The 27,236-nt window shown below is 32.3% G+C and overlaps 1 protein-coding gene across 1 annotated transcript; it reads left to right on the forward strand.

The window, feature by feature from the left end:
* The first annotated feature begins 243 nt into the window (after positions 1 to 243).
* Positions 244 to 26,105, forward strand: LOC127738392 (uncharacterized). Its single transcript, XM_052249625.1, has 12 exons — positions 244 to 305; positions 6,087 to 6,500; positions 6,713 to 6,857; positions 7,300 to 7,399; positions 8,294 to 8,413; positions 9,811 to 9,867; positions 10,545 to 10,712; positions 12,678 to 12,966; positions 13,852 to 15,442; positions 17,151 to 17,904; positions 19,315 to 19,470; positions 20,299 to 26,105. The coding sequence occupies exons 2-12, from the start codon at positions 6,140 to 6,142 to the stop codon at positions 20,479 to 20,481; spliced, it is 3,924 nt and encodes a 1,307-aa protein (XP_052105585.1). The 5' UTR covers positions 244 to 305; positions 6,087 to 6,139; the 3' UTR covers positions 20,482 to 26,105.
* Positions 26,106 to 27,236: the final 1,131 nt, after the last annotated feature.

Raw genomic sequence — 27,236 nt, forward strand, 5'->3', positions numbered from 1 at the left:
CGTTTTGTGGTATTCTTTCCACCTAAAATCACTTTGAAAATAGATACTGAGGCCAGGGCTGGACTATTGCTGAACGTTGATACGTAGATTTGAAAACTTAGACATTTTCTATCTTATCATTGATTTAATTATGATTAATTTTAATAATACAGATTTGACATAGACCCACTTTTTCCGAGCACGTTTTGAAACAGTCCCCCGATTTTTACCCGGAAGTAATATTCTTGTCAATTCATGCGCACATCTAGTTGACTTGACAATATTGACAGTGAGAAGAAGGGGCTCATTTTCAAGCATGATTTCTAGTAATACAGAATCTTAACATTTTGTTAGATTATAAAATTAATAGATAATAGTTTGTCCTCAAAATATACATAGATTCAAACTGTTATTTTGTGCATGTCATTCGGCCTGTTGATCTTTTCAGGTGAATCTAAATCACTGAAAATCATCAGAAAATAAATATTTCTGAAGTTATCCCAGCACCATTATGCAGCATGATCATTAAGAGTCACAATGACTTTTAATGAATAAATAGAAATTCTAATAGGCTAACATAAGGTATAAATCTGCATAACATCATAAAGCATGAAAATGCTGTTGCATATTCATGTAGCATCTCAATAATTTGACTGATCCATTACTAATGTTATTCAAGCAAAATTATTATATATTATATTAATTTATCATCCTCAACAAAGTTAAAAAAGCAAGACTCAGGCATGCTGTTGAAGGTGGCAGGGGTCTCCTGTTCTTTCTCAATCGCAATACTGGAATAAAAGTTTAGTTCAAGTATTGTACCAGTATTGAGGTTTAAAAAAATGATATCAGGTGGCAAAACATAATTAATGAAATATGACATGACAATTTTATCAGATTTCAGCAGAAAATGCTAAAAGTAATAATCATGATAATAATTAATGATTATGAAAATGAACTTTTTTGGCACACTTGTACTCATATTTATGAATGACAAGGGTTGTTATATGTTTAAATGATGATATAGAGCAATTGTCTTCAAAGAAAGTCTCAAATCTTCAGTGGTCTTTATCGTAAGAGGGCCATGCTTTTCCTACAGAATAGTTTTCACAATGATATTGATAGATAATTCTAAATATTTATCAAATTCAGTGCTATTCTGTCAAGATAGGAATAGTCAAACTGTTAACATCAAACCAAAGAATTCAAATTGACTTTTCTATATATGGAATATAAAACTATTGTTTAGGCCAACTAAAATAAATTAGTAGATTTTAATCCAGATTTTTTTTTAAAAATGGGGCGGGTGGGAGGATTTTATTTTTTAAATTTTAATTCCTACGAAACCCTTTTGTGACATGTTCTTCATATGCAAGGGATATTAATAAGCTTCTATCATGTATAATATATATATAAGGAATCCTATATAATTTTTCAAATTCTTAAATAAATATTTCTGATTTCTACATGTTATTGCCGCTTCAGAAACCTATTTTTAGTAAATAGCAAAAACGTGGCCTGAGAAATGCGCTCTTTTAGACTACATAGCCGACACCAAATTTATTTTATTCACTCGGCTATGGTTTGTGCATGTAGTGCCCATAAAATGAAGCATATGCATTGGTATGCAACACAAGTATTATGAGTTCAGAGTGAAACAAAAACTCAAACTGTGTTGAAAATACTAAAGGGTCGTAATGGGGGTACCTTCATGACGAATATATAACGGTAAAAATTCTTGCCAAATGTCAACGGTAATTTTTGGTTCATGACGATAAAATGTACACTTTCTTTTAGACAATAAAAAGAATCTATTGATTTTGACGAATCACATGATTTTTTTCCCAAAAATAACGGTAACGATAATTATTTGAGACCTCTGACGAATCACGATAAGGATATTTTGACGAATGACGGTCAAATTTTAACCAATTTGACGCTTACGGTAGCTGAAAATGACCGTTTGACGCCTGAAGGTAAAGGGCATTCCTACCCTCATACTAGGGTTGATGCTTTTAAGATTCTTATGCAAGGTGCAAATATAATTACAATGTAGAACATGAACTTAACCAAAAAGAAGAAGTTGTTTATTGACTCTATTAAGGGGCTTGGGACAGAGGGTGTTTCCTGTTTGTCAACAAAAAAAGACAGCCTAGGGGTAAATCTAAGGGTTTGCTACAGATAATATATTTTGTACGTTGACGACTTTTTGTAATCAATATACAGTCATAAATTGCACAAATTCATGCTTGTGTCAATTTCTTTATTCCAAACATGTTTTTTGTACTCCTGTGTTCTACGATTCTTGCGCTTTGATATCCTTCACAGTCAAAATTTCCTGACACAAAGTCATTGTATAAATAAAAAAATCCACGGTTTTCTAATCACAGAAATTTGTGACATATCGCGATTTGCGTTCTTGGACACCGCCTATTACTCGTAACCCGAATATTTCATGCCCATCTCGTATTCAATCTCTTATTGTCGGAAGATAATGTTGCCATCATAGAGCAGCAGAATATGTCGACTTAATCATTTTGGTTACTCAAACAAATACGAAACCCGAAATTTGCAATTCAGGAATTTTTTATTGAAACGAAATTATCTGCGTTTACCGGTAACGGAAATGAACAAAATCTGGAAATTGCAAATTTTTTGAAAAATAAAAAAAATTGGGGCGGGATGATTTCAGAGGGATGGGCGGGGATGAAAATCTATCAATTAATTTTAATTGGCCTTATAGTAAAAAAATATTTAAATGTAATGAAACTGACTACTCATAAATATTTATACGACCGCAAAAAAAATTTGCGGTCGTATATTGGTATGACGTTGGCGTCATCGTCGTCCGAAGACACATTAGTTTTCGCACTCTAACTTTATTTTAAGTGAATGGATCTCTATGAAATTTTACCATAAGGTTCAATACCACAAAAGGAAGGTTGGGATTGATTTTGGGAGTTATGGTACCAACAGTTAAGGAATTAGGGGCTAAAAAGGGGCCAAAAATAAGCATTTTTGTAACTTCCAGACATAACTTGTGTGTTAGTGTATGGATCTCTCTGACATTGTACCACAGGGTTCCATACCACAAAGGGAATGCTGGGATTGATTTTTGGAGTAATTGCCTCAAAATTTAGGGAATTAGGGGCCAAAAAAGTGTAAAAAAACAAGCATTTTTCTAGTTTCATGACAATAACTTGTGTGTAAGTGTATGGATCTTTCTGAAATTGTACTACAAGGTTCCCTATCACAAAGGGAAAGCTGGAATTGAGTTTGGGGGTAATTGCCCAAAGCGTTTAGGAAAAAGGGGCCAAAAATAAGCATTTTTCTAGTTTCCAGACAATAACTTGTGTTCAAGTGTATGGATCTCTCTGAAATTGTACTGCAAGGTACCATGCCACAAAGGGAAGGCTGGGATTGATTTTGGGGGTAATTGCCTCAAAATTTTAGGAATTAGGGGCCAAAAAGGGGCAAAAAACCAGCATTTCTCTAATTTCAGGACAATAACTTGTGTTCAAGTGTATGGATCTTTCTGAAATTGTACTACAAGGTTCCATATTACAAAGGGAAAGCTGGGGTTGAGTTTGGGGGTAATTGTCCTAATTGTTTAGGAATTTGGGGCCAAAAAGGGGCCTAAAAACAAGCATTTTTCTAGTTTCCAGACAATAACTTGTGTTCAAGTGTATGGATCTCTCTGACATTGTACCACAAGGTTCCATATCACAAAGGGAATGCTGGGATTGATTTTGGGGATAATTGCCTCAAAATTTTAGGAATTAGGGGCCAAAAAAGGGTACAAAAACAAGCATTTTTCTAGTTTCATGACCATTACTTGTGTGTAAGTGTATGGATCTTTCTGAAATTGTACTACAAGGTTCCCTATCACAAAGGGAAAGCTGGAATTGAGTTTGGGGGTAATTGCCCAAAGCGTTTAGGAATAAGGGGCCAAAAAGGGGCCAAAAATAAGCATTTTTCTAGTTTCCAGACAATAACTTGTGTTCAAGTGTATGGATCTCTCTGAAATTGTACTGCAAGGTACCATACCACAAAGGGAAGGCTGGGATTGATTTTGGGGGTAATTGCCTCAAAATTTTAGGAATTAGGGGCCAAAAAGGGGCAAAAAACCAGCATTTTTCTAGTTTCAGGACAATAACTTGTGTGTAAGTGTATGGATCTTTCTGAAATTGTACTACAAGGTTCCATATTACAAAGGGAAAGCTGGGTTTGAGTTTGGGGGTAATTGCCTGAAATGTTTAGGAATTTGGGGCCAAAAAGGGGCCTAAAAACAAGCATTTTTCTAGTTTCCAGACAATAACTTGTGTTTAAGTGTATGGATCTCTCTGACATTGTACCACAAGGTTCCATATCACAAAGGGAATGCTGGGATTGATTTTGGGGGTAATTGCCTCAAAATTTTAGGAATTAGGGGCCAAAAAAGGGGCAAAAAACAAGCATTTTTCTAGTTTCATGACAATAACTTGTGTGTAAGTGTATGGATCTTTCTGAAATTGTACTACAAGGTTCCCTATCACAAAGGGAAAACTGGAATTGAGTTTGGGGGTAATTGCCCAAAGCACTTAGGAATAAGGCGCCAAAAAGGGGCCAAAAATAAGCATTTTTCTAGTTTCCAGACAATAACTTGTGTTCAAGTGTATGGATCTCTCTGAAATTGTACTGCAAGGTACCATACCACAAAGGGAAGGCTGGGATTGATTTGGGGGGTAATTTCCTCAAAATCTTAGGATCTAAAGGCCAAAAAAGGGCAAAAAACAAGCAATTTTCTAGTTTCAGGACAATAACTTGTGTGTAAGTGTATGGATCTTTATGAAATTGTTCTACAAGGTTCCATATCACAAAGGGAAAGCTGGGTTTGAGTTTGGGGGTAATTGCCCTAAACGTTTAGGAATTTGGGGCCAAAAAGGGGCCTAAAAACAAGCATTTTTCTAGTTTCCAGACATTAACTTGTGTACAAGTGTATGGATCTCTCTGAAATTGTACTGAAAGGTACCATACCACGAAGGGAAGGCTGGGATTGAGTTTGGAGGTGATGAATCATAAGGGGGTTCAAAAAATTTGGGGGAGGGATTTTTTTTTCCTTTTTTTCCTTTTTTTTTCTTTAAAATTTTCCATTTAAAATTGGTTAGTTCTGATTTATATATAAAAGTAAATAATAATGATATGGTTTGAATAGGTAAATTAAAAAAATTTAAGTTCTTAGACCACATTCATTCTGTGTCAGAAACCTATGCTGTGTCAAATATTTAATCACAATCCAAATTCAGTGCTGTATCAAGCTTGAATGTTGTGTCCATACTTGCCCCAACTGTTCAGGGTTCGACCTCTGCGGTCATATCAAGTTGCGCCCAGCGGAGCATTTTATTCACATAATTCACCAGATCTTGTATGGCTGGATTCACTCACTACTCTCTGATTAGAATTGAGGGATGAGTAGATGAACATATAACTACCAGTGCAAAATCTAAAAACTTTATTTAGGAAGAAAATATATGATTGTAATGTGGCCTAGATAGACATGCTAGATTACCAAAGTAATAGTTTGCAGGAAGATATATGTCATCCTAATCTTTTACATTGTTTTGAATTAGAAGTGACCTGTCTCTACTCATATCTCTATAACCATTTGCTATACAGATGTTCAGTTAATAGACAATAAGAAATCAATATAAGAACTTTCATCAACATCCCACACAAATTTTTAATTGATTAAGAGGTATATGCCTTTTTAAATAAATGGAGTATGATTGAATTAAGTTATAAATAGTAACAAGTAATTACAAATATTACTAAAATGGTACATTAATCAGCCATTGTGGAAAAAGTATGGACTTGGTTTCCTATAAAAAGTACAAAATCAATACTGAACAAAAAGACACATTTGCAAACATTATATTTAATTATAGGTGATAACAGACCTTAATGAAATGGAAGGAAACCGTGTTCTAAAAATATATTTAACAACTTTACAAATTGATACATCATAGAGTATTAATGTTATGGTATTAGACGTGAAAATTCACGTTATTTACCGGTACTATAAAATAGGCTTTTTTAAAATAATGTTCTTTTGATTGTTTTTTTTTTAGGTCGTGAATATTTAAATGGAGTTCACCTGGTTACATTGTAAGAAGTTAACACAATGAACGATGATGCTTTTGATGCATTACGTTTGCCCTATTACCTACCAACTTGGCATGTCATACGAGATGGATTGGAAAACTTGAAAAACTGTGTTCAGGATCCTACATGTAGTTTACGAGAATGGGCCACAAAGCATCAGGAGATAGTCAATCTTTGTAAAGAAGAATCAGAAACTTCATCTAGAATACATTTCAAAAGTTGTATTTACTATGGTTTAGTGGAGTTTTTACAAAAGACAGCATCTCAGGTTGAGAAGCGAACATTTCTCCGTTCTACATTCCCAGCTATAGTTGATTTTGCTTTAGAACTTCCAAATGTAGTTCCTCTGAGTGGTGTACTCTATAGTAGACAACAAATAGGTAAATAATTTTTTTAATATTTTTAGTCGAAAAAAAATATACATATAATATGATATTCAAAAATCATGATAGATTGATAATCACTCAGGGAATTGAATTTTATGTTTATTGTCATACAGCTTTCATGAAAAAGCCAAAGATTCACATAACTTGAATCATGACCATAGAATTTATCAAATTCATTAATACTCATTTTACATATCTATTTTCAGGGAGTGAAACTATACTTAATAAACAGTGCATTGCCAGTATACTAGCTTGTGGATTTCTATGCTTATTTCCAAGACAGTGTAGAGGCCCCAGAAGAAAACTTAATGATATAAACTTTACCAGTTTTTTTAAGTTTCTTCCAGAATTGTATGTTTATCAAGTAATATTTGTAACTTTTTAAATTTACTGCGTTAGATCATAGTAAGCATTTATTTATTTCTTTTTTTTCTGTTTTTTAATGTTCTGAAGGGAAGACAAAACAACAGAATGATGAGTTCAATAGAATATCTGAAGAATACAGATCTTATCAAACAAGATAATGGAATAACATATCTAAATGATACTAATATAAGCAATATTGAGATACAAAATTTGGTAAAACATTTGTTTTCCAAATATTTTTTTTTCTTTAAAAAAATCATAAAAAAATGAAGGTTTAAATACTGCATTTTAAGTCTTGTAAGTTACTTGTAAATGCACTCTGTTACATATACAATTTATTAGGAGCTAATTATAAGAGTTTGAATATTAGTTGCCTTGCAAGTTAATGTATATGTACCTGATCAATCACCTGAAATATTATTTTCAGATCATCTCAGCAAGCAAAATTAAGATGCATTTTGAATTACTTTGAAAAGGTAGCTGACAGAAGATTTGAAATTCAGGGCAGTGTTACATTTGTTAGACAGGTAAATAATAATTTCTATGTTTAACATAACATACATGGAGCAGAACTTGTACCATCAGCATTTTAAAGAGCTAATCTGTTTTATACCCCTTGAAAAGTATTTTTAAGTCACTGAATTCTTTCTAGCCAAAAAAAAAACATGAAACTAGTCACTTTATGAATTAGAGGCTTTAAAGTCAAAAGATACTTCAAATTTAACAAAAAAGTTGAATATGTTTTGTGTACTTGAAAAACATGTGTACATAGACTTTCTTTTAAAAGAAAATCCTTTATTTAATATCTTCAAAAATGTACTGTTATTCAATTATTGTCTTCCTGTACTTTATTCCACTGAAAGCTTTTCTGTATTTAGTGATCTTAACAATGACATCTCTAGTTAGAAATTGGCAACCACACAGCGCAAGTGAAAGGAAAAAAAAATTGTGATGAAAATTATATGTTACAGATTCGTAAGAGATAAAAAAAAAAGTTCACAGAAGACTTAGTTTTAGTAAATATGCAAGCATTGGTTCAATAATTTTGTTAACATTATAATCACCAGAAACTCATTTCACATGACTTTAACTCACATTACCAAAGGGCCAATTAAGCTATTGCCATAGCTATGACTCTATAGTTGTCTGTCATTCTTTGTTTCAAACTTTTATAAAAAAATCTTTCTCTGAGCCTCTCGTTTATTTTTCCTTTAATACTAATATTAAGTTTTAATGCATTTCAGTCCTTTTGGAAATGAAGTAAATTTGTCTTCAATAACTATTTTAAGTTATTTTGTAGACTCAACCAAATTTTGGGATGAGTTAAACTTTGTAATCATAAATAACCTATATTGTCATACCTGTGTTCTACTGTATGAATGCATATTATACTTATTACTTTCTTGGACAAACATATTTAGGTTATTCCATGGGATGAGCTCCCTTGTATGGATACATGGTTGAACTGTGATGTAGAGTTATGTCCCCTTATAGTTCACCAGGATGGTGTTATAGAAGATGCTGGATGCAGTGCAATAGAGGTAAGGAAAAGTTAGAACAGTTTGACATGGTTTATTACTTTTTCAGCTCTCAATTTACATCAAGCAAATATTATAGAGATGAATTAAACTGATGTAATATAAAATCCTAAACAACAGTTGATGATAAATTGAAGTATATCAATACATATCTAAAAAGAGGCTTTTAAAGTTGGTGTTGATTCTAAAAACTTGTGACTTTTTCTTACAAATAACAAATTCTTCTACATATTTGAGTTAATTTATTTTGTTAGTGAAAAGGAAAATAAGCAGGCAAAGAAAAAAATGGTGCAGCAAAAAGATATTTGTTTTGGCAAAGATGTGGCAAAAAAGAATTTTGACTCAGGAAAAAACCTGGGAAGATTGGAGTTGGTGTAAACAATTCGAATGCATGTCAAATTTAAAACAAACATTTATTGAATATAAGTTATTAACGTAATCAGCCTCGTAAAGTCCGCACTGGTACATTGTCCTCACCCCCCTTTTCACCACAAGAATTCAGGAAAAAAAACTTTTTGTAACTGCTTGAAAGTGTCGAATGAAACTCGGGTAATTTCAAATCGTGTGTGATTGTTTGCGGTATTTATGTTTTTCATCATAAAGTAGAAGTTGAAAATACTTGTAAATAATTCTAGAACACTCCAAGAGTGTTAAAATAAGACAAAATCACGAAACACAATTGGGAAAGTCGTATTTCATATTTACCAGAAGTTATATAGCACATGTAAATCGATTACAGTCAGAGTGTGTAGAAAATCTGTACTTCATAGTTACTAATAGAATACGACTTTGAAACTAAAACAATTCCATTCTTTAGTTAAATACTATTAAATATATTCATAACATTAATGTTTGAAATATCTTCAGCTAAAACAAAACGCATGCGTCGGTATAAAACACCCAACACGGAACATATAACTGATTACACTTTGTAGTTGATACATTTTAATGCATAAGCTGGTTCTTGGCTGATTTAAATACATTTCATTCCAGTAAATACAAGCGGATTCCAGTTCATGTTATGCAATGCTATTAAAAGAAAAGAGTAATTTGTAATGAAGCATTTAATTTTGATATTTATCAGTTAATATTGGATTTTGAATTAAAATTGCATGCATATTAATATGAATTAGGTAAATTATTAGTTTTGAAAATTATAAGGGCGCCCTCTACATCTTCAATAACAAACATGGCATAACGTAAACAAACTTCGCAAAATTGTGTTTTTCTCTTATTTTTTGCTTATCGTACTACTCTATAATCTGACCCCTGTCTGGCAATATTAATTTTGGAGGAAAAAAATGGGGACTATACAAGCCTCAATACGGTATACAGTAAATTCAGCAGAACAATATTTATTGTTTTCTTTCTGTACAATAATATATTTTGTTTATTCTCAGGTTGACTTTGCAAACCAATATATTGGTGGAGGGGTATTATCAAAAGGCCGTGTACAGGTATACAAATATTTTTTTACTGTAGTAATTTGTATTACATTTTAAACACTATTGGTCATTAAAAGAGTGGCATGTTTATAGTATGGCAATCATTATAATGATAATAATATATAACACAATTTGAAGACAAACACTGTTGCTCAATAAGTGATTTCAGTGAAGCCTTCAAATTCATTAATGTTTCATGTAACGGAAAGGATATGGTTATACATATATAGGATAGCAGCAATTACAAAAAATAGTAGACAGTACAACATACCACTCCAACCACCAACACCTGACTCCAAGAAACAAAAAAAAGACATGGTCCAGACTTGGTACAGGCACAAATGTGTCAGGGTTAATCCAGTTAAATGTGTACACAAACTTTCCACATTTGATTATCTAGACCATAAGTCATAAAAGTAAAAAAAACATGTACAGTCAACCTACCAACAGGATTACCACGAACTTAAACAAGGAAACAAAAGATGGCTCATAATTTGGAAAACAGGGTGTAGATGTATTTATTCATGGAACAAAAGCAAGGAACAGTGCTTTTATTGTTGCTCTACATAAGGTTTGTTTTGATGAGAACTGTAAAGGCTACAAACTTTATTCTGACAGAAAATGTAAGATATTTCGAGTTTTTGATAATTTGTAAAAATCTTTGAATTTTAGTTATTTGAACATTTCAGGAAGAAATAAGGTTTTCTGTTTGTCCAGAGTTGTTAACCTCAATGTTATTTATGGAAGTTATGGAGGACAATGAAGCCATTATTTTACAAGGTTATGAACAGTTTTCAAGGACAAGTGGATATGCTAGTAGTTTAGAATATGAAGGAGATTTTACAGAGTCAACAATGGTATTTACTTGTTTAGAGAAGTTTGCTTTATAAACTGTTGTGAAAGTCACTTTAAGTAGTGACGGGAGAAAATCTGTTAATTAACAACATCTTAGTTTAAAGTTTTAAGCTTGAAAGACTTAAAAGTCATCATAACTTTTTTGACACATTACAAATCAAAAGTATATACACTTAAATTTGATGTCGTTGTTTTACAGAATCTCAATACACTATGAAAAATAGTGCTTTTCAGTTATGATTATATTATTATATGATTATATTCAAAAGTGCCACTAGGGAAGTGCATTTTAATTACATTTACTCAACCATGAAGTTCTGGAAAGTGGGTAGTGTAGTAGCTTTGCTCCAAATACTCCTAGTATTGTGCATCTATAATCCATAACAATAAATGATGAAAAAGCGCAATAATTTTCTTCAAGAAGAGTATAGACCTGACCTTGTGGTCATCAAACTTTGAAGTACGATTATGGTACTCAGACTAAGAATTCAACCAATTAAAATGCTGGATTTGGTGTTTCGAGCACAAATTTTGTACTCCGAGTACTGAGTAAAGTTTTATAACAGAGAGACCTGAACTTCAAGATTTTGCTCCAGCATTGTTGGTGAAAAGACTATTAGTAATGCAATGTGTTCTAATTTATCTAAATAAGACTTTTCATTAAAGTAATAAATTGTCAGTATACACATTATGTGTTTTATCTCATTATAACAACAGGACTGACTGCTTTGTGAACATGAATGAAAACTGCAAGTAAAAATAAAAATTCTGCTCAAATTTGGAAATAAAAGCTTTCAATTTACTGGACAGGTTGTTTTTGGGATAACAAATAGTATTTTGTTTAGAATTTCTAGTATAGACATTTTTGTTCAGTAAAAAACAGAGCAAATGTTGATCTGTGGTAATAAAGTAGTTTAGTAATGACAATGACATAATGAAATGACTTTGTTACTAAAGTAGTTAAATAATTACCATGACTTTGTTACTACAGTGGTTAACTAATTACAATGACTTTGTTACCATAGAAATAAAGTAATTACAATGACTGTGTTACTATAGTAGTTATGCATAAGTGTTTACAATGATTTTGTTACTAAAGTAGTTAAGTTATTACAATGACTTTATTACTAAATTTTTTGAGACAATTCTAGCATGAAAAGATTGTTGTAACATATTGTCATTTGTACATGTTTCTGATTATAGGAATTCAGTATGTGTTAAAGAGTCTGACTGCCTATAATTAATTAAGGTATTGCTAAAAACCTGATAAATAATAGTGCAAATCAACAGGGTTTGCGCCTTCAAACTAGTTTAACCCCGCCACATTCTGTATGTGCCTGTCCCAAGTCTGGAACCTGTAATTCAGTGGTTGTCGTTTGTTGCTGTGTTTCATATTAGTGTTTTTAGTTCATTATTTTGTACATAAATTAGGCTGTTAGTTTTCTCGTTTGAATTGTTTTACATTTGTCATTTTGGGGCCTTTTATAGCTGAATATGCGGTATGGGCTTTGCTCATTGTTGAAGGCCGTACGGTGACCTATAGTTGTTAATTTCTGTGTCATTTGGTCTATTGTGGAGAGTTGTCTCATTGGCAATCATAACACATCTTCTTTTTATATTGAATTGAATATGATGTATGCAGTAATGTTAACCTTAATATTTATTTCAATTTGTAACTTGAGACAGTCCTAGACAAAAGATAATGTTATGAACTATTCTGAACACTAGCAAATAAAGGGACATGAAGTACCTGGTAGCATAAATCTGTGGTATTATTTTGCAGAAAAATTATCCAAAAGTTACCAATCATGCAGAAATAAGTTATTAAGCATGACAACTATGAATTTGGGTTTCTATTTTGGACAATATATGAGAATTGTTTATCAATACCTGATTCTTGTTTGAAATAGCTCTTAATATATACATGGCTCAATTGATATGAAGAAGAAATTCTATTTTATTGTCAGGTGGATGAGGACGGCAATTTTATGACTACTCTATGTGCAATAGATGCTGTTAGATATAGAAATAATGCTAAATGTCAATACTCAGAACAGTATTATCTTAGAGACCTGAACAAGGCTTTTGTGGGATTTTCAGCTAAAGTAGACAGGGGAACAACTGTTTATCCCTGTGAACAATTAGCAAAGAGAATGTTATCACATGAACGATCAGAAAGTAGGAAGGAGTCCGCAAGTGAAGATGAATACATGACCGCTGCTGAGGAGGAATTAGAACAACAGGATGAAAGCAATGGTAATAAAAAATATGAACAAAAGTTTAATATAATTAGAATGCACTGTAACTTGATGAGAAAGGTGTATTTTATTGGTTTATTAAATTTTAAGTATTAATACTTTATATTTAATTTGTAAATAAACAAGTAAATAAATCTATTTGTTTGGCAAGATCGGAAACTTATATAAAAGCAGTGAAAGAAAAATTGATTGAATGCACAAATGAATCTCTAAGAACTCAAGAGAGTTGGCTGGTATAAAAAAAAACATTCTCTGTCACCTGTTTGAACTGTACATGAACTTCAGAATTTATGTAAAAGTAAGGAGCTGTGGTAAAATTACCAATGGGACACTTATCCATTGAAGACGAAAAGAATGACAGCTTGAATAGTTATACATCACCAACCTATTTCCATCCTGGTCCTTTGGTCTCTGGTTGTGAGTTATCTCAAAGCAATCATGCGACATCTCCTTATTGTTATATACTCAACACAAGACAGGCCATACTGGTGCTTTATGTTAATTTGGACAAGTTTTCATTGAATTCTGCTGTTTTCTTGTGATTTCTGTAAAATAAACATACGATAGTGATTTCAGTAAACCCTGCATATGTTTCTGGAATAACCCTAATAGGTATGCTATAGAGCAAAAGTTCTTAAGATTTGGTGAAGCTATCCCAAAATCCTGACATTGGAATAAAATTTTTCTTTGACGTTTAATTGTATAACTTGAAATGTTATGATACAAAAAGACAGAGAGTATTGATTACTGTATTGGCAATTTAAAGGGAAAAATTCACTTTTTGAAAAAATTATGATTTTTAGGTTAAATAAATTTAGTACATCATTTTAATGTTGAATGTTAATGAAATGTATTTGAAAAACAATAAAATATTTTTTTGCAGTTCCTTCATCTCTGTTGAACTATGCAGATGGTTTATTGGTAGAAATAATGTCATCTGCTTTGTTAGAAGCAGGTTGTGAAATGTCGGGGAAAGGCCAAACACAACAAGTTCATATAGATACTAAATACTTAGATGAATCATCTTCATCAACTTTGACCAATGAAAAGCCACCACCAGATGATGGCATGGACCATTTAGATGTTGATTTAAAGGATTGGTACTTACGTCTGAGACGTAGAAGTTCAAATCTAAGTGACGTAGGATCTAGACGAAGTAGTTGCAGTACTAGATACAGTTCTGATTTCAGTTCAGAATTTGAAGAATATTACGAGAATTTTCAGAAACGGGAACAATTATTAGGGAAGCAACACACAATTAAAGAAGAGACTTTTCATCCTTTAGTAGGAGAGTTTGCTGCTAGTTTAGTGTCATCCATATTGTTTGAGGGTACAACTACTGCTGCTAGTGTTTTACAGTCAATGTCCCCAGTCATTACTGAATTTCATAACAATGCACCTTTATCTGTGATAAATAAACCGAAAGCAAGAAAACTTTCAGAGGAGGAATATTCGGGGAACCCTGAAGAGGGTTCTCTAATTTCCATGGTAGCAGCTAGAAAGTTTGCCCATGATTTTATGGATAAAATATTTTGTGACGACTTTTTCAGAGATGAAATAAGACAAGAATTTCATAATTTTTTTTCAGAATCAAACATTCCAGTATCAACTAGTCAAAATATTTCCAGTATTTCTGGTGCTAAGCATCAATCATGTTCCGCTGACTTTGAGCGAGAGGAAGCAGATAGACGTTGCCATGAAATGGCAACAAACATAGTTTATGATGTTATGAGTGAGGCAGTATTGAAATATTTAACTGAGGACGATGATAGATTTGACATAAATGAGGAAGACACATTGAACAGATCAGTATCAGAATGTTCTTCGTCTCCATTTGATAGCTATTCCAACCATTCAGAATCTCCTAGTGTTAAACACTTTGGTGATTCAGATTTTTTGCAACCAATAAGTAGTATTCATTTGTATGGAGATGAATCAGTTGAGTTGACAGATGACAATTCAGATTCAACTCTCAGTAGTATTCCATTATTAACAGTTTCTGCAGAAAAAGTTAGCAATAGCATTCTTGTAAAAAATAACATTGAAAGAGTCAAAAGTCCAACTATAGATAAAGGCAGGAGGAAGTACAATATTGAAGGTATCAGTAATAACCAAAGACCCATTGAAGTGAAAATTGACCAGTATGTGGGCAAAAATCAAAGAAAAGTAAGCTTTTATGCAAGTTCTCTTTCAAGAGACCTTTTGACAACTGCTTTTGTAGAAGTTCAAAGAAACACAAACGGTGGAAGCTACATTAGGCGTAGCAGTGAACCTCTGCAAATGTCAAATAAAGCAGCTAGGCAGTTAAAAGACTCAATAAATGGAAGTGATGGACCAAAAAAAAAGATCAGTAGAACTGATGAAGATATTGCCATTTTAAAAGCAGAGATTTGTGAAGATGGTCGAAACTCTGTTGATTTCACCAGAAAGTATCGAAGAGAGTCATGTGGTTTCCATGATGAAACTTTATCTAAGTGAGTGAATATACTTATATTAGTAATAGATTATAATATGGAATCATGTAAGTGTTTTTGTCGAGCCTGCGACTTTTGTCGCAGAAAGCTCGACATAGGGATAGCGATCCGGCGGCGGCGGCGGCGGCGGCGGCGGCGTTAGCTAACTTCTTAAAAGCTTTATATTTTAGAAGATGGAAGACCTGGATGCTTCATACTTTGTATATGGATGCCTCATGTTACGAAGTTTCCGTCAGTCACATGTCCAATGTCCTTGACCTCAATTTCATGGTTCAGTGACTACTTGAAAAAAAAGTTCAGATTTTTTGTAATGTTAAATTCTCTCTTATTATAAGTAATAGGATAACTATATTTGGTATGTGCGTACCTTGCAAGGTCCTCATGCCCGTCAGACAGTTTTCACTTGACCTCGACCTCATTTCATGGATCAGTGAACAAGGTTAAGTTTTCGTGGTCAAGTCCATATCTCAGATACTATAAGCAATAGGTCTAGTATATTCGGTGTATGGAAGGACTGTAAGGTGTACATGTCCAACTGGCAGGTGTCATCTGACCTTGACCTCATTTTCATGGTTCAGTGGTTATAGTTAAGTTTTTGTGTTTTGGTCTGTTTTTCTTATACTGTATGCAATAGGTCTACTATATTTGGTGTATGGAATGATTGTAAGGTGTACATGTCTAGCTGGCAGGTGTCATCTGACCTTGACCTCATTTTCATGGTTCAGTGGTCAAAGTTAAGTTTTTGAGTTTTGGTCTTTCTTTCTAATACTGCATGCAATAGGTCAGCTATATTTGGTGTATGGAATGATTGTAAGGTGTACATGTCTAGCTGGCAGGTGTCATCTTACCTTGACCTCATTTTCATGGTTCAGTGGTCAAAGTTAAGTTTTTGAGTTTTGGTCTTTTTTTCTAATACTATATGCAATAGTTCAACTATATTTGGTGTATGGAAATATTTTATGATCTATATGTCAGTCACGCAGGTTTTATTTGACCTTGACCTCATTTTCAAGGTTCATTGCTCAGTGTTAAGTTTTTGTGTTTTCGTCTGTTTTTCTTAAACTATAAGCAATAGGTCAACTATATTTGTTGTATGGAAGAATTGTTAGCTGTACATGCCTGCCTAGCATGGTTCATCTGACCTTGACCTCATTTTCATGGTTCATTGGTCAATGTTTAGTTTACTTGGTTAATGTTAAGTTTATGTGACAGTTGTAATAAAGCTTTATATTTAGGACTATCAACATAATATCAATGATTAGTAAAGAAGGCGAGACATTTCAGCGTGTGCACTCTTGTTTATATCTTATTTATAATTTGATTTACACATATGATCTTTATTTATGAGAAAAATTGATAATAGTCTACTAGCCATGGATCTGGACTTGTTTCTTTATAGGCCCAACAGTAATCTGTATAGTTTGTATATAGTTTTAGGATTTACAATTTGCAGTGGGTACCGGTAATAGGACTTTTGTGTAAATGCAGGCCTCATTTATTTTTGATTCAAAATGACGAAATAATGCTCTGTTTTGAAAGGTTACTTAAGCTTCCTGCTATTCTATTTACCGGAAATAAACAAATAGATTGATATGTTCTATAAACAAATAAAGTATTTTGCTGCAGAAATACCACCATTTAATCTTTGATGAAAGTAAAATTTAGTTTGACAGTTATAACACTTGTTAAATTAACTTATCTGTTGCAGATTTGCGGAGGAGCTAATGAAGACAGAATGTAAAATTCCAGAACTATACCTATTTGATTCTTCAAACAGGAGTACAAGTGGTTCATCTAGTCATTCATGGCGTAGCAGTATAAGTGGTTTTAAAGATGAGACTTTAGCCAAATTTGAAGAACAGCTACTCTTAGCTGGTAGACCAAAATCAAGGGGAAGTCTTAAAAGAAGGCGATCAGCAAAATCTTCTAAACATTCTAAAAGCAAATCATCAGAGAGGCTTACTGAAAATAGAGGTAGTAAAAGTTCATTATACAGCCATCAAGGTCAATCAGTAGGCAGTGAAACTTCATTGTATTCCTTATGTTCATCCACACCAAGTCCACCCTTGGAGGAGTTATCTAACTTTGCTGAACAACTTTCTCATAATATAATTGCAGATAGTTTTCAGGTCATGTTTGGTGGAGCAGTGCCAACTTGTCAAACTTCAACTTCTTATAAAAATTATGACGTTGATAACTACGCAGAAAAAATTGCTGCTGAGATACTGTGCCAAGTTTTTTCCGATTTAAAAGATAGTAATGATTGGATTCAAAGAAACCCAATCCATGAGAAGGAAAGTGAGGTGAAAGGTGAAGATGACTCCCATAGCCAATCAGATGAATATGCAGATGCATTAGATGTTCCATATAGAAGACTAGAAGAATTTGCTGATGTTTTGGCACTAAATGTACTACAGAGATCTATTAATGTGTTTAGACGAGAAAAAGAAAGCACCAAAAGGGTAAGTCTATAATATGTGACATTGGTTAATGTTCAGTGAAGCAGGAACTTATCAACAATAAAACTAAAAAAGACATTTAAAGGTCAAGGTACAGTCTTAAGTTATAAAAAACATACACATCAATATACATATCAGTCATTAACACCAAACTTGCTAAATGGGGCCAAAATATTAAAAAGCAATGACAATGGCCTTTATGTAATAACTTTACTACATACTTGATGGTCAGTTCTGCATAAATTGTATAGAAATTATTAAAAAAATCTCATCTGTTACTGTTGAAATTAACTTTTTGATATATATCAGATTGATTCAGATTTAGAGTAGTTTTGGGATTTTTTTTTCCATTTAATTTTTCATGTTGAAATCTACATTTGTTAGTTGAGAAACATGAAGTAGTGACAAGAGGATCATGGCAAGTATAGGTACTATTGCTAGTGAAAGGTTGTTAGTATTAAGAAAGTGACATATAAAATAAAACATCCAATTCCAGTTATTGACTTCCTTGGAGAAGGTTTGAATGCTTATTGTTCTAATTTTCTCAAGGCTAAACAATTGAATGGGAAGAATATTTTTATGCCCCACCTATGATAGTAGAGGGTCATTGGTCTGTGCGTCTGTTGGTTTGTTCTTCCGTCCGTTCGTCCGTCTGTCCCGCTTCAGGTTAAAGTTTTTGGTCAAGGTAGTTTTTGATGAAGTTGAAGTCCAATCAACTTGAAACTTAGTAGACATGTTCCCTATGATATGATCTTTCTAATTTTAATGCCAAATTAAGAGTTTTGACCCCAATTTCTCGGTCCTCTGAACATAGAAAATGATAGTGCGAGTGGGGCATCCGTGTACTATGGACACATTATTGTTTTATTATAGGTTTATTATATTGCACTTGATTAATACTAACAACCATTCATTAGTAATCTAGTAATGGTTTAAATATTTTATAAGCGGATCAATTTGAAGAGAGCAATTCAAACTGCAACCTGGAAAAATATTTTTGTTCATTGATTTGATTTTGATTTTTGGTGGTTTAACGCCACTTTTAAGCACCGCTTTTGGGCTATTTCGTGGCGGCCAGTTTTTATTGGTGGAGGAAGCCGGAGTGCCTGGAGAAAACCACCGACCTCTGAAAGGAAAACTGATAATCCTAGTCAATTAAGATTGGAGTCGAGTGCACCCGCATGAGCAGGGTTCGAACTCACAACCTAAGTGTTGACTGGCTAGTGATTACAGTAGTAACTACTTAGACCACTCGGCCACCGAGGCCCCTTTAGGTCATTGGTAAAGTGAAACTACAAAGTCACAGTAATAACATAAAAACAATAAGTTTACGCAGCAAATAAGGATGTAGAATGATGAAACAAATAGAAAATAGAAAAAGCAGAAGGAATAAGTCTTAACTTCGTTTTGTAGAGAAATATTGGTAGACCTATTGCTACAGGTAATTGGGGTTGTGGAGCATTTGGTGGTAACCCTCAGTTGAAAGCTATGCTTCAGTGGATGGCTGCATCTTATGCTGGGGTACCATATGTCATGTATTATACTTTTCATCACGACAAACTCATCAAGGTATGTTGGGATATATTTTATATTTTGAGGTTCAGCATATAGCTTTGTGTAAAATATAACTGTTTTTTGTAATTGTAAAATCTTGAATTGTCAAGATGGTCAGGGCTTTCATGATTTTATTAAATAATACGAAGAAGATAATGGAAGTTTCAAAGTAGGAAGGATTGAACCAAGGCCAATGAAAACTTGAGAATAAATCCAGACAGATGCACAAACATTTATTTTCTAGCCATTCTGTGTGTGCCTATATGAAAGATGATGTTAAATCTTAAAAATAATATATTAGAATTTTAAATAGGATGATATTTATATATTAATTGATATGAATTATATAAACTGTTTCACACTTAAAAGAAAGTACTGTTGGTTAAAAGAAATCCTACCCAAGTACGACTTCTTCATTATCATGTGCTGTGACAAAATTCCTAGCACTTGGTAGTAGCCTTGAATGTTTGCAATTAGAAATGGTAAAATTTAAAAACCAGATCAAATACATTTTTGTGACTTTATTTGTTTATCGAAATCCTGGTTTAGTGATGGAGTAGAATTAATGTAAATGCAGAAGTTATGTTGTAATGTTTGAACTACACACATTGTTGTTGTTATCAAGGAAGCATGAAACAACAATCCTTATGTTGAAAATTCTTGATTGTGCCTATCAACTCACCTGTAGGTCAGCAGTGCATTAATGTTTCTGTTAATAGTTTTTTATGAATCTTATAGAAAATGGTTTAGAGGATAACATTAGAATTTAAATTAATGATTGAACATATGTTCACTCAGCCTCTGACTTTGTATGTAGTAACCATTTTTGAACTCCCTTTACAGTTACAAGAAACAGTTGATTCCATTTTGTCAAGAGGATGGACGGTTTGTACTCTGATGCAGGCTATTAGAAGTTACTGTTTAACCACCTATGATTTGATGGAACAGTCCAACTCAGACCCACCTGATTTATTGAAAGCTTTGTTATTTCAGGACTTTTTTTCCAAAGATGTATCTTATAACTAATGCTAAAATTGTGATACAAAATCTTTTTATATTTATACTTCAATGTTGACATGACTGCAGTAAATAGTAATGAATGTATTATTTATGACAATACTTCAGGGTTTTGATTTTGGTCCCTGGTTATTCTGTTTCAGAGAATAGTCATTTAAAATATGAAATTTTGTTTAAAAGAGGAATAATTAAAAAGTTGCTTACTGAAACTTAAAATTTGCAGAAAATCTGGATGCACTACAATTAGATGGGGTGTAAGTTTGGACGAAATCTTTTCAATGAGACTTGAATGTTTAGGAGGGGTAGGATTGCAGATATGTTGTTACACATGTTTCCCCCAATCCCAATTTGATTTATATTTATATCTCATTATAGAAACTTATACATGGAGTGGGCCCTGTAAGACCCCTTTTTGGCTCCAAAATATAGCATTTTTACAAATTTGTTTAAACGTAAAATTCTAGCTATTGATTGGAAAGTAGAATACTTTATTACATCAATATGTGCTATTTTTGACAATACAATGCACAGGCATCAGGTACTAGCATAACTGATTCATGAAAAATTACTGAAGTCTTCACAATGTAAGCAATTGTGCAAATTTTTAGACGGTTTTTGGCTGCACTTGTGTTCAGTCTTAATATTTAAATATGTTGTGTTTGATGATAATACATAGCATATTTAAAGGTTGAGACTGAACACGAATGCGGCCACTAACAATTTAGACAAAAACCATCTGAAAAGTGACGTTTTGTGGCATATTTGATAGATTTTTCATATTTATAAGTTTTCATTTGAGCGTCTTTAATGACCAAATCAGTTCAAATCTTTTACATAAACTGATTGAATCGACTGAAATAGACACTTGAGTGTTTAAAAAATGTTTAAAAAACAAAGCATTATTCAACAATACTCTTTAAGATTTAGGGGGTCATTTTTCAGAAATAAGGAAATGTATTATAAAAGTGAAATTACAAAGTTTTGATGCGAATAAGAATTTCAGCATTCAGAAACTTAAAGGAGTAGGTTTGATAACACCCTAAAACGGCCCCTATTTCTAGCTACAATTTCAAATTAGGATTTATTGACCAATATCACAATGAATCATAGCTAATACAATGACTAGATAGAAAATATGTCTTTTTGTGGAAAATTTACGTACTTGCCTTCTATTCATGATGTCACAAATAGCACTCATTTTGATTTTAACCAAAATTCAATGAAAACGGGTAAATTTCCAATGATATTTTGGACAGGAAACATAGAGCGCATGCGTCGACAAAAAAGCCTTTTTAACAAAATGTTTGTTATCACATTTTACATATCTGACTTGAATATTTAGTTTGTCGACTCCTGCGCTCTATGTTTCCTAGGCCTTAATTTGGTTGAAATCTGGACGATTTGGTCAAATTTCGCAAAAATCTCTATTTTTGACCTTTGGGATGTAAAAATTAACGCCTTAAACTTAAACTTTGACAAAAAAAGTTCTATTCAACTTTCGCACATGTCTTTTTATCACTTTAAAACATTTATTATCTTGAAACATTAAAATTAATAATCCAGGCCAAATATGACCCTTACCGAACTTACTCCTTTAAAAAAAACACAAAATTCCTCAAATTGACTTAATTATAAGTAACATCATTCATATAATAGATTATATCTGTAAAATTATATGATATTAGTATTTGGATGGAAAAGAGATTTTCCTATATACATTTCAACGAGATTTTTATTAAATATTAGTAAATATTTGATGCATATTGTTGGCAAACAACTAAATTTCCATTTCATGACTACCTTCTTCTCGACATAAATTGATATCGGACTCATAATTTTCCTTAAAACATTCAAAGGCAAAGTGCAATGTTGTATATTTAAAGTGATATGCAACAATATTTTTATATGTATTTCGTTCATACTTTTTCTGAATGCATACTCTAAATTATTTCAAACTGCACTACATTTGCATCATAAACATGAATTACAAGTAAACACAACATTAGGGTATTGGGGCATCTGCTTGAAACCTGTTTTTTACAATATTTTTGTCCAAGAGATGCAGAGATGAAAAAAAAGTGCCTGAAAATATTCTTAGATGTAAATCAATGTTTCAAGTTGAAGGATGTTATATACTGCATGTATTCATGATCAGCAGTTGCATCTTGGTGGTACAGAAACAGACATATTTGTCAGTCAATTACCAAAATTTGAACTTTGATGACTAAAATAAAAATTCTAAATCAAGACATGCTTTATTATACAAGCTGAGCCTGATCATATATTATGGTGTCCCCAGCATGTCAGTTCATTATGAATTAAATCAGATAGTTACTAAAATACCTGTAATAATAAAACTTACACTTTGGGATATCCTGTAATACAGGGGTCACTCTTAACTAAATACACTTTGGGATAACCTGTAATACAGGGGTCACTCCCAACTAAATACACTTTGGGATATCCTGTAATACAGTGGTCACTCCTAACTAAATACACTTTGGGATATCCTGTAATACAGGGGTCACTCGTAACTAAATACACTTTGGGATATTCTGTAATACAGGGGTCACTCCTAACTAAATACACTTTGGGATATCCTGTAATACAGGGGTCACTACTAACTAAATACACTTTGGGATATTCTGTAATACAGGGGTCACTCCTAACTAAATACACTTTGGGATATCCTGTAATACAGGGGTCACTCCTAACTAAATGCCGATTAGTTTATCAGACGTCAGATTTTCAGGGCTATTGCTCTGTGTCTTTAGAAATTAAGCAGATAAATGAAAATGTGTTATGTTTTTACGTGAGAAGTTTTTGAAATGTCAATATATTGATATTTAAAATTTGTGTGTCTTAAAACAATGATTAAGTCTCTTAACAGTAAAAATCTACATTTCATCAACAGTTTTACAACTCCCAGTAGATTATTTGTGTAAACTGCTACTACTGGCAGTTAATTATACAAACTTTAATAAATACCTTGCTGCTTTACATAGAGGGTTTGCATCTGCTTTGATTAATGATTTTGTAATTACTTTTGTCATACAAGTAGACACATTCTGTGCATGTCATTTTAACTGTTTTACAGTTGTATTCTTCCTCTTAGAAGCTGTTATGCACAGATTTGTCAATTTGTCAATAGAAATATAAGTAAACACAAATGTTGGTAAAAGAACATAATATATGGTATTTACATACTTTCTAGTCTAAAAAGTATTATCAATTTTTGTCTCATTTACAATAGATGTTTTAAAATTGGGGCCATTTATATTCTTACTGACCGTAGCTGCAGTGAGTATTAACACATTTTATGATAGCTTGATATTTGATAAGGGAAACGAACTAGACAATCTATATTGTATATAGATTATGGATGCTATATGTGCTGAAGTTCTGTCTGTAATTTATTTATAATATACCCTACCAAGACCCAATGTTCTACTCTATAGATCTTTTATTTAAGTCATTTATAAGTATGACACATGACTGAATTTTGATCAGTAACTATGGTTAAAAAAAAGACTCAAAGGTGGACATACCCGTTTTGTTGGGGTCTATTATTATATTTAGTGCAATTATATGTGATGTACAGAATTGTTTTGTCCAATAGGGAATTTGAATCTGGTACATGTAGCATATCTTTGATAATCTTTCTTCAACGTATTTAGACTAGAAGTGTGATATTGTGTAAACACTTGTCTATAATTAAAAACTACATGTTGACCTCTAGATGTTTGTTTAAGTTTCATGCTGTTAATGGATATCTGTTTCAGTGATGAATACTCCACATTTCTTTTATTGTAAGATGTGAATGTAAATGGATTGACATTATATGTGTTGGTGATTATGGTAGTTTCTCTATTACTGTAGTTAAAAATAGGCTATATTTTTTTCAAAGTTTGTTGTAAGGTAAATATGCCTGTCTGTCAGATCACTTGACCTTAACCTCATTTTCTTGGTTCAGGGATCTACATTTTATATTGAAATTAGGTAATTTTTTCAATTACTATTCTTTACAGTATGAGTTCAAGGTCCTTTTTGTTGAGCCTGCGACTTTTGTCGCAAAAGCGAGACATAACGATCCTACATTCCGGTGGCGGCGTCCACATATATTCACTTTGAAATTTTAATAACTTTCTTAAAATATCCTGGATTTCTACCAAACTTGGACAGAAGCTTGTTTATGATCATAAGATAGTATCCAGAAGTAAATTTTGTAAAAAAAAAAATCCTGTTTATCCGTATTTTACTTATAAATGGACTTAGTTTTTTGTCTGCCAGTTAACATTACATTCACTCTGTGGTTAAAGTTTTAAAAATTATAATAACTTTCTTAAATCCTGGATTTCTACCAAACTTGGACAGAAGCTTGTTTATGATCAAAAGCTAGTATCTAGAAGGAAATTTTGTAAAAACTTATTTCCTGTTTTTCCGTATATTACTTATAAATGGACTTAATTTTTCTTCCAGTTAACATTACATACAGTCTGCAGTTAAAGTTTTTAAAACATTTATTAGATTCACAAACCATCCTGGATTTTTACCAAACTTGGACAGATGCTTCTTAAATTGAAAAGATAGTATCTAGAGGAAAATTTTTAATGATTTTTTCCCCATTTTTGTTAAGCCTGCGACTAACAGCAAAAGTAGCCGAGACACTGGGTTCCGCAGAACCCTTACAAATTTACTAATTAGATGTGGATATTTATAGACCTGACAGACTTGAATATATTTAATCTCGTCTATGTAGCTGGTAAGGCATTTCTGTATGTCAACTCTAGTTGGGGAAAAGTTGTATTAACTGAAGACTTGTGTGATTCTTTGTAATTGTTAATATATAAATTACTGATAGTATTAAATGATAACAAAGCCATATTAGAATCAAAATTACATGTAGACAGCCAGACACAGCTTACTGACTTAATTTTGCATCACTTTAGTAAAAAAAAAAGTGCTTTAGTATTTAGTGTTTGAATTCTTTATAAACTATGTTCAAGGATAGTAAGAAAATTATATCTTATCTTCTGGATCTTTTGAATAAACACTTTTGCTTTTTTTAATCTAGCAGAATTTTACTCATAAATTAATAAATCAAAATGATGTATAGGTTGGTTGCAATGCACTTTAAATCAGCAAGCACTTCAAGGTGTACTTAATATATAATAAATAAACTCATCATAGATACCATTAAGTCACATTAATTGATATGAAGTGACATGATTGTCATGTTCAGGGAAACACAGCTGTAATGCTGGCAATAAGTGAAATATGAATATCACAGGTTTTCTTTCCAATATGTTAAAAGACCTGTTTGATATACTGATTATTGATAGCTTATTAGTTATGTATGTTTAAAAACTTTTTGTCAATAAATGAAATTAGTATTTTTACAAAAGTTTTTTGTTAGATCTATGATTTATTTTATACTTTTTATTGAGGTCTCTTTTTCTGGAAGGATATTTATTTATATAAATATTGAATTTTTATTACAATGTAATATGCTATTTATCAGTAAAAGTAGCTGAAAGTAATCACATATACAGAGTTGTTTGACACTGAAGTGAAAATACACTATTTAAAAATAAAATCAATGCACTTATGATCAAATAAAATTTAAAAACATCTGTAATTTTCTTCATTAAGGAAAATGTATTACATAAAGAAATAAGGACTTGTGATATTATTGCCAATGAGACAACTAACCATTAAAGAACAAACAACACAGATGTGAAAAATTATAGGTCACCTTACTAGCTTCAACAATGAGCAAAAGTCATTCCATATAGTAAGTATTAAAAGGCAGAAGGATGACAAAATGTGAAACAATTCAGTGAAAACCAACAGCTTGCATAATAATAAAACAATAATGGTAAACACCAACCAACAACATGTACTAAATACCAGGCCCCTGGCTTTGGACAGGCACATAAAAAATGTGGCAAGGTTAATCATGTTTGTGAGCTTTCAAACCTAACACGAAACAGTGGTATAACAAAACAACATTAGATCAAACTGTAAAAATTCATTGGAAAGGGCTAGACTCTTATGCACAAAAACAAATAAGGACAAAATTACTAATCTAAGAGTTCTTGCAGATGCTGAAAGCCTTTTCAAAACCTAATTTCCACTCATATATAAACCATGTTCTCCAAGACTTTAATCAATCAGTGCACCAACAGAGGATTTAGTATAAAGACATAAGTAGTTTAAGAAAAGCATGACTTTGTGCAATGCCAAGATATAAGTATCGACAAAACATTTCACTTAAATAACAAAAAATGTCCTCTATTATTGTCATTCTCCCATTTCTAAAATGAATGGACCTAATGGTTCGTTTAGTTATTAAGTTAAAACTTAATTTTATTACATAAGCTGAAATAGAATGAGTGATAGGCAAAATCTATATGAGCCATCCCCTCCATGGACCTAATAATTAATTAGCGCATTGTTGTAGTAAACCTCAAACCACTTTGAAATTTATCCCAATCACGATCCCTTCTCACATTTCCAATTTGAAGGTATATCCTTGTATACAATTCTCTCGTTTGAATATTTATTAATACTGTCTAAAATTTTACAATTTTTCAACTATATTGAATGTGTTTGTAGACTTGTTTAGTCTTGTTGACACCATGTCATTATCCTTCAGAAAAAGTACAGTGCGACTACTAGCACTGTCTGGGTTCTATCTGCTTAACATTGTTATTGGAGCATCTGTTTTTTCAGCAATAGAAGCATTTTTTGCCATGGGATTG

The sequence above is a fragment of the Mytilus californianus genome, unplaced genomic scaffold (genome assembly GCF_021869535.1).
Source record: "Mytilus californianus isolate M0D057914Y unplaced genomic scaffold, xbMytCali1.0.p SCAF_4, whole genome shotgun sequence".
Classification (NCBI taxonomy): domain Eukaryota; kingdom Metazoa; phylum Mollusca; class Bivalvia; order Mytilida; family Mytilidae; genus Mytilus; species Mytilus californianus.